Source organism: Petaurus breviceps, unplaced genomic scaffold, assembly GCF_028583685.1.
Source record: "Petaurus breviceps papuanus isolate PSGF00001 unplaced genomic scaffold, PetGlider_PUasm1.0 175, whole genome shotgun sequence".
NCBI lineage: Eukaryota > Metazoa > Chordata > Mammalia > Diprotodontia > Petauridae > Petaurus > Petaurus breviceps.
In genome coordinates, this window is record NW_027185764.1 from 13,503,314 (window position 1) to 13,512,647 (window position 9,334).

Sequence of the window (9,334 nt, forward strand, 5' to 3'; positions counted from 1 at the left end):
AAGGGGAGGGCTTATTTTCGGGATAGGTCTTATTATCGGGGAAACACAGTATGTGATTTTTATATTACAATGATATTTTATTATATTGATTTACTACATTTTATTTAACTATTTCCAACTTGGGTATATTGGGGCGTTTTTTCCCCTATATTTTCCCTACTCCAAACAAAGCAGCAATAGCTGTTTTAATAATATCTCTAGCATGTGTCTCTAATAGTGAGATCACTGGATCAGAGTTTTATAATTTTTGTTAAATACTTCTAGAGGGCTATCCAAAATATTATATACAAAATTCATTTCTACCAAAAATGACCGCCACCATTTTACCCGCATCCCCCCCACCCTCACCCCCCAGCCTTGTAACATTGAACTTTATTGTTTTTAATTTCTTGCCAATTTGATGGATATAAGGTGGTACCTCAGAGTTGTTTTAATTTGCACTTTTATTATTGTTTAGAGTTTGAACACATTTTCAAGTGATCATTAACAGTTTGTGTTTTTTCTTTCAGAAATTTTCTTTTCATACCTTTGGATTGTTCATATATTAGGGAATAGGTTTTACTATTATGTTGTGTCAGTCCCCTGTGGATTCTAGAAAACAGATTTTGTTTTGCTTGCTATATTTACATTTGAGTTGCTAAGGATTTTCCCGTTTCTTTTTATTTTGAATACATTGCTTTTTGTCGTATAATGTTTTTTATCTTAATCAAACAAACTTTGTCTCTAGTAATTTCTCCTATATGTTTAAAAGATAAACATTTTTTTCTTTCAAAATTGAGATAAGTTTTCTTTTAGAATTCCTTTCCCTAATGGTTTTTATAATATTGAGTTTGTAAAATGTGAATCCTGCATTTGGTTCTATTTCCTTATTCTCTCTTTTGTATTATTGATAATGATTTTCTATTTTATTAAAGTATTTGACGCTCTTGATTAGTTTCTCCTCCTGTGTATACTCTCCTTTCTGGACTTTCATGACACAGCTCTCTTCTGGTTCTCCTGCTACTAATTTGATTGTTTCTTTTCAATCTGCTTTATTGCATCTTCATATCATGCTTACTAAATGGGGGAAAACTCAAGACTTGTCTTGGGCTTTCTCTTTTTTCTCTGTACTATCTTATTTGGAAACCATGGGTGCAATTATCATTTCTTCTGGCCACTGTGTGGATTCTTTTTTGCTTGACTATACTTATTTGTTGCAGGGTTTTTTCCCTCTTTCTTTCTCTTGGTTTTAATTGGGAGAGGGGGTTCGTAATAGTAATGCCAAAAAAGACCATCTTTTTTTTTTTTATGCACGAAGGAGAAAATAAAGTTCAGAAGGAAGTACAAACAGGACAGTAATGTGTAGAATTTATAATATGCTATTTAAAAAAAAAAACCAAGTGGTGGGAGATGGAGAACCAGGTTTCATATAGAATCCCCTTTTTATATTTACTCTTTTGATGTAAGTTTAGAATGAAAAAAAATTTTTAAAGAAAGACAATCGAATCTTTGAGACATTAAGCAGACTGTCCCAGAATACACATTGGTGCAGTAAAAGTGCTTTTTTCTCTTCTATTTATATATGCAGGATATAATATTATATAGCACGTTACCAGCTGGAAAGTATATAAAGAAACTTGCATTTCTAAATCCTTAATACAAATCTTTAATATAGTAATCCAACTAATTCCTTTGAAGTTTAATAGAGTATCAGCATACCTTAAAGGAAAATTTTAAATCTTTTCCTCAAATTTCTCACAGGTACAAATTAGATGTTTAAGAGAAATGGCAAATATCTCAAAAATAAATTGTTGAAGTTTAAGGAGCTTAAAAGTGGTTATAAATTTTTTTTTTGGCATATCTGGAAAATATCTTTAAAGTAAGTGGTTTTGGAGAAGAAGCGATAGAAGTAGAGAACTGAAGTGTTCTTGGTTCACATAACTAGCAGAACCAAGCTCATTTTCTTAAATCAAAAATTCAGTTTTTATAGAATATAAGAAGGATCCAGAGAATGAAAAATAACAAGTGACTGCATCAGAAACCCTAAAATGTGTTGACCTACCAACCTATAGCTCATTTTCATTCATAGCAGTCTTTAGCTTCTTCATGATCCTAAGACTCTAAGTCTGAGCTCAAAACTCTCCTCCACTAGAAGCTGGGTAGTAGAATGGAAAAAGGACTGGCCTTAGATTAGAAGACCCAAATTCAGATCCTGGTTCCATTCTTACTAACTGTGTATGGCTTTGTACAAGTTCCCTAACCTTTCTGAGCCTCAGTCTCCTCTCTGCAAAAGGAAGATAATAATACTACACTATCTCACAGTGCTGTTATTTCTAAACTGTAAAATGTTTGAAAATTTTAACTTTTGATTTGCATTTCTGTTGCTACCTTTTTGAGTCTGCTTATTCTCACAAGAACTTTGCTCTTTTCCCCAAATCATGCATGCATTATACCAGATGGAATTACTAAAGCTTTAGAATTTTTAATTAATTGCAATTTCTATTCTTCTAGCATACCATATGACAGGCAAAGTTCCCTGTTTCTTAAGCCTAATTTCCTTTTGGTTTCTTGTACTTACCCTGGACTTAATCAGATAATTGTAATATTGTACAACACTTGGGTTTAGAGTCAGAAGATTTAGGTTTTCCAGGAAGGACTGAAACAGAATTAAATTGTTTAATAGGTGTTTCTCCAGGCAGCAATGTGTGTCAGTAAGAAGACATCATTGTGCAAGCCATCACTGTACAAGCTGTTGGGTAGAAGTCACACTAGACTGTATTATGGGAATGCTAAAAAAGTATTTTAAGCATTGCTGCTTAATGTGGGACCTTGGGCAAGCTCTGTCACCTCTTGAGGCCTCTGAATGAGGCCTATAAAGATCACTTCCAGCTGTAAAACCTATGAAACCTAAGAATAAGAAAAATAATAGCTAAGTATTTGTGTTTGTTTTCAGAAAGTGGGTGAGCTCGAGAACACAGGATCTCGTTCTCCAGAACAGGTCAGATTGGTTCCCTTGATTCAGTCAGCGCCAAACACAGCGCAGCAGGATCTGCTGAGACCTGAGCACTCTGAGGAGTGTGAGCGACTTCGAGGGATAGTGAGAAAGCTGAAGGGGGACCGGAGCACCCTGCAAGCTCAGCTGTCTGATAAAGAGTACGTCTCTTTGCAACACAGCTATCCTCCTTCCACCATGTGAAAAAGTTCTTGCTTCTTCGTGTTAAACAATTTTGCACCTGAAGTAATCTAGCTTTGTTTGGGGGAAATCCATCTTTATGCTAGGCCCCAAACTGGCAGTGTTCAATAAAGAATTGTTTACTATACTGAAATTTCTTAGACTTTGGCTTCAAATTCTGCTTTAGTGGTAATAAAACATTTGCATATAAATTACAGTATATCAAAAATGGGTTAATCACAGTATTAGGAAAATTACTTAAAAATGAAAATCCAGGTCACATCCCATTGCAGTGACTTCCAAAGGAGTTTCCAATTCTTTTTATAGTGAAATCTTATCATATGTTGCTTGAAATAAACAGGCCATTGGCTGAATTGGTTTTTTGTTTGTTTGTTTTTTTACCATTATAACAGTATTTGATCCAATTTTATATCATTTTCATTTTTGTTGTGAGAATTTGATAAAGCAAAAAAAAATGTTGACTTTTTTTCCTATTCAGTTTTCCTCCTCTGGTACTTTTTTTGGGGTGCCTCTTCTTGTGGCATAGCTGTTTTTTTTCTACTCTGTCTAGTCACAAATCTGGTCAGGTTAAGATAAATCTAACTTTTAGAAATTGAGTTTATCCGTATAATTTCTGAGTACATGCTGTTTGGTTGGCAATTTACTTTGCTCCTGGTGATTTAGCCGGCTAAGTTCTGTCTTTTTAGAGTGAAGTCACACAGAAGCCAAACCCTGTGATTCCTATTATCCTTCTGTTTATAATTAAAATGCTATATTTTGTGTGAACAAAGAAACACTTTAATTCCAAATTTGAAAATTTCACATTTAAATAGGTGGTATTTAAGGTAATTGTTTTGAATAGCAAATAATTTCTGTAATCATTTGATTAAGCTAAATAATGATAAGTAAGAACATGTTAAATGAACACTGAAATTTCCCTCTGGTCCTGTATATTCAGTTTGGAAATGAAGCAGTTACTACAGGCAAAAGCTACTTTGGAGAAGGAGCTGAAAAAAATGGAGGATACAGAGAAAGACAGAAAAGAGAAAGAAGATACCATGAGGTAAATGCATTGAAGTGTCCTGAATTTGTAAAGAGAATACAAAATGCATGCTAGTGTATTTTGAATGGGGTCAAAAAGTGCAAAAATTTGAAGATCTAATCTGAAAGTATTGATGAGCTAAAAGCAGAAGCTGAACAGAAGTATTTGCACTGAGAATCATCAGTAAGAAATTCCTGGAAATGATCAGTTGAAGAGGACAACTTCATTTGTTTTTTGGGGGGGAAAGGAAATGAATAGTACTTTAACCTTTTTTTTTTTTAAAAAAAGATGGGAATTTAAACAAGTCAGGAAAGGATATATTTGCTGAAATATTTTGTCTTCTCTCCATCTTTAGTGTTTATAATGAGGAATTATATTTTTCCCCTTCTCATTGCTTATTATAACCATGTAACCTAAGTAGGATAACACTTTATGATGGAACTATATGGTTCCTGTTCTCGGGCTTACATCTGTTTATGTTCATGCTAGGTCTAAATCTAAGCCAGTTTTGGTATCTGCTCCCTGTGTAATTTTCATTTTGTCTCACTAGGTTTCGGGGTCAGACAAAACACAGTATTAATATCAACATGACTATGTTATCCCCAGGTCATCCCCATTGTGTCAGGACAACCTAATGAGTGCCTAATTTCTCACTGTGGGACATACATCACCATTCAAAAGAAAGATTATGATTACAAGTAATATTTGATCTTTGCCCTTACCACTTCAGAGAGGAAATTCAAAGACTTACCAAGAAGTTGCAAGAGACGGAAGTAGACCAGAGAAAAATTGAAGATGACCCCATGGAGATAACACATGAGGTATAGCGTAGCTGTATTTTCCCTACCCCATGTTCAGGCTCTGAGGGTCTCTCAAGCTAGTTTTAAGGGATGGTTTTAAATTTTCACAAATGAATTTCTCATTCGGTATCCTAATGGGTTTCTATGTCTTAAAGTTATTATTTTGTAGATTAAAGTTTATAATAGAATTTATGACCAGCAAGTTGGCTTCTTGAACCAGTTACCCTGCTCTTACTTCAAGAGTTAGTTTTGCTTTTCAGTTACATTTCTTTCTAGGACAGTAAATTGGTAAGGCATAACAGGCAAGGATCTGTTTCACTCTGGTACTTTACTTCACTACTGTTGTCGAAATGTGTAAAAAAATTCAAGATTATAGAATTTTTCAAATGTATTATAATTATACTCAGGGGAGAATTATATTAGATTGCATATATAAATATATAATGGATTTGGCTAGATTGTAAACACCTTGTTAGAAGTAAATGGAAGATGGGTAGATGTCTGGGCATATCCTCATGAGCAGACAGATGTCCATCTGGACACTTCCACACCCCTTTTCCTTGCATTTTGTTTGCAGCCCTACCCGTGTGGATTTTGAGGCACCTTGGGCTAGGTTGTCAGAGGTTTTCTTTTTTGCCAGCAGGCGCCCTGACTTGGCCCCTGCCAACTTTGAACATGTCGGAAAGGTCCAACTATCTTCCCTTAGGGAAGATGATTATAATGAGCTGACTGGCTGTATGGCACTGTGAAAGTCCCAGCTTCCTATGCATCTTCATTTTCTTCATCTGTAGAAGGAGGGAATAGTGGGTTTCTGAGGCAATTTCTCTCTGTAACCCTCTGATCAGGGCAAGGTTGGACTAGATAAGCTCTGAGGTCCCTTCCACTTGTGAGCTTCTGTGCTTCTCCGTTGTTTCCCTGCAAGCTTATTCTTGGATTCTTTTGAATCCATACCATGGAAAGCCAAAGCAGAACCAAGACCAGACTGAGAGTTTAAACGTTAAAATCACTTAGGCTGCTGTGTGATCTGAGAGAAGCACAATGTATGCATGTGACAGAGAAGGGCAATTTAGGCTGGGTTGTCCCCAAAACACATACCTGAAATAGGGAACTGGTTTATCCTACAGAATCTTTGCTTTCTTTGGCCATAGCTGTTTGTTCATTGTTGTTAAAGGAAACTGGAAGGTTAGGATAGATTCTCAGCACCGAGACCATTGTCTTTGGCTTCTACCTGGTACACAGGGACCACAGATTCAATACATCTTAGTTTCAAGACTTTATTTCTTTTGGAAGAAACCTTTTTTTTTTTTTAAGGCTGTGCTTCTATGTAGTTTCCTGGGGGCCTCTAAAAAACAAAGATTCAGGGGTGGCTACATAGTGCAGTGAATAGAGCACCAGCCCTAGAGTCAAGAGGACCTGAGTTCAAATCCAACCTCAGACACTTAGCAAGTACTAGTCGTGTGACCTTGGGCAAGTCACTTAAACCCAGATGCCCTGCTGTCCCCCCTCCAAAAAGCAATAAAAAAAAGGATTTAATAAGGCTAAAGTTTTATTTGTGTATGCCACCAATTGAAAATGAAATTTATATTTAATTTTTTTTTAACAAAATTGATTCACTTACCTGCCTCTTTTTAATTTTATGGCTCCTTATTCTGTAATAAGCATAGAACTATAAGACCTTAACTCTTGGCATAGATGAAAAAAAAATTTGTTAAGTATTTGGAAAACCACCAAGCTTATCTGGATGAGCCACAAACCTGACAGCTCAGCAGGGAAATCGTGCTGTCCCATAGTACAGTCAGTGTGATTTCTACTCAGTAGCTTGGATGGTGCTATGTTGTTATTGACCCACACTGTGGCTTGGAGACATTCCTATGAAACATTTTACTTCTATTGCAGTCCTTCTTGGAAAACATTTTTAATTGTTGAATAAAGCATCATTTATGCACTGTACCTCAGGTGTATTTTTGTGGTGTTTTTTCCAGTGTGTTGGGTTACATACTGAGTAGTGCAGAAATATTCTTCCAGTCATATGGAAAAATTAGCCATTTTTCAAGTTCCTTTGTTTGCCTAAAAGCTCAGATTTGCTGTGAGATGTTTTCTAATGTCAGGCAGGATCTCCAATTGGAAACAGAATGGCAGCAAAGCAGAGAGTTCAAAGTCACCTGCTCTATACCCTAAGAACACAGAATCTCTAATCACTTGAATGACATGGCATTATATATAACCAAGTTGTATTTTTTTTCCTGCTCAGGTTTCAGATAAGATAATGACATTTAGCCATGCGTATCTAATTATTTTTGGAGGTATTGTTAAAAAATATTTACAAAAGAATGCTGACTTCAGGAAGAACTTCTGAAATGACAGAGATGCCTTCTCACATAAGCCCCAGCTGAAGTCAGCATCTGTCTTTCCTGTGATTTCTCATAGCCCCTTGTTCTCACTTCTTTTTACGTACATATCAGGCTCCTTCTTAAACATCTCATCTCATACGTAGACATAAGTTCTCTGAAGGCACGGATTGTGTTTTATTTTTCTTTTATCTTTTCTTATATCTTACACATACTAGGCACTTCATTAGGGTTGTTAAATGAATAAGGGAATGAAGGCCATCTTGTATTTGAAAAATTGTTAACCATGTGAAACCCATATTGTATATATTAATTCTCCAGTTTCCTTCAGTAAATTTGGATACTCCTCTTAGAATTTTAATCCTTTTAGAGAAAAATTCCATGTTCCTTAAGGAATATGGATTTCTTCACATGTTTGGGGATATGTTTTCTTAGTATCTCTTACATTAAAGCTCATCCCAGTTCAAACTCTTCCTTAATCTCTTCCCCCATGAGATGTTCTCTAGGCCATTAAAGGAAAATGAGAGACAAACACGTCTGTCCTATTTTCTTGTCTTTGCAGCATACTAATTTGGAGATCTAGAGAAGAAATTGTTTTAGTGCAATGAATGCCTACCTTTGCACCATTGTGTTGGACCTAATTCCAGTCAGGAAAGAGAGTTTTCTTGTATGGTGTTCATTTTTTTCTTTGTTGTTTCTCTTTTCATTTTCTTAAGGATCTGATATTGTGGCTGGTTATCTGAACTTAAGGATGGAGGCATGGTGCCCGCCAAGAGGTTTCATCCTTTAACTTAATCTCAGTAATTCGGCATTGAAACCCTTTATTAACTTGATTAAATGCTGAGTTGCCATATCAGCAGGGTCTCCTAACACCTTTGCCTCCCTAGTTATTGTCTTGGCTTCAGAGTATTCAGTCCTATATTCCACAACAGAATTTGTCTTGACTAAGATTTGAGGATTTGTCCAGTGGCTCTACTGTTGAACTCTGTATTTTTCATTTTGGCATCTTTTTTTACTTCTAAAACTGGACAGTTTCAAACTCTTCTGTTTATAGAAACAAATCCTGTAAAAATCTGAAAAGCTGGATAATATAATGACTTTTTTTTTACTCTGTTAATACTTAGATCCCTATAAAATTATATTCAGGATATTCACAGTGATTGCTATTTTTATACATTTAAGATCCCTTTGCTTCTACCAGGAGATAATCTGTTGGTTATTTTTTTCTTCCTAATTCCTTTCCTAATTTTTGGATTTACTTACTATAGACCATAAATTTTATAGTAAATAGGTGATAGAGAACATCTTTGAAAAATAGGGTAATAAAGTAATTGACATGACAGGTTTTTATTCCAGTAGCCCCTTTTTTTGTTTTGTTTTTTTTTAAAGCAGAGGAGCCAAGAGTGTCTAGTGTTTATTCAAAGAAAGGTGAGGCTATTGGGTAGGGTTGGAGTAGTACCCTAAATAGGGAAGAGAAGCATGGATATTACAAATTGTTAGTGATCACTTTAATGCATTTAATTGGAATGGCGTAATCCAGCTTATTTCCTCTAGCCATTGCCTTAAGGAATTGAAATGTGTTATAATTTGAAAAATTACAACTTGCTGCCAAGTTGCTTAAGTAAAGACTTCTTTTTATTCAACTAAGTATGAAGTGTGTTAATATGTTCTAAGAGTAAAAAAAAAACCTTGCAGGCTGTAATTAGATGTGGTTGTAATTACCATTCTTTCCCATCACACTGTTACTAAATTGACAAGTTGTTCCCTTCAGTAGAACATCAGTGTCCATGAGATTACAGTACTCAGAGGGAAGGAAAGGGGTCTTTATCAGGTAATAAAATAGGGTGACTAAACCAAATTACAGAAATCTTGGGAGAAATTAAGTTGGTGGACTTAGCTGAACAGATATGATGGCAGCTAATTGTTCTGGGCAGTATTTTGTTAAAAACCAGCTATTGTTATGGCCTAAGCATTTGGCCTACCGTGTTTCCCC

General features: G+C 35.4%; 1 protein-coding gene across 5 annotated transcripts in view; it reads left to right on the top strand.

Annotated features, from left to right (window-relative positions):
• Nucleotides 1-9,334, top strand: part of IQCE (IQ motif containing E) — an 89,032-nt gene that overhangs the window by 50,911 nt on the left and 28,787 nt on the right. For all 5 annotated transcript variants that reach the window (XM_069084780.1, XM_069084781.1, XM_069084779.1 and 2 more), the window contains 3 exons: nt 2,933-3,132; nt 4,110-4,214; nt 4,924-5,014. In XM_069084780.1, coding sequence (XP_068940881.1) covers nt 2,933-3,132; nt 4,110-4,214; nt 4,924-5,014 — 396 coding nt within the window. The remainder of the gene's footprint in view (nt 1-2,932; nt 3,133-4,109; nt 4,215-4,923; nt 5,015-9,334) is intronic.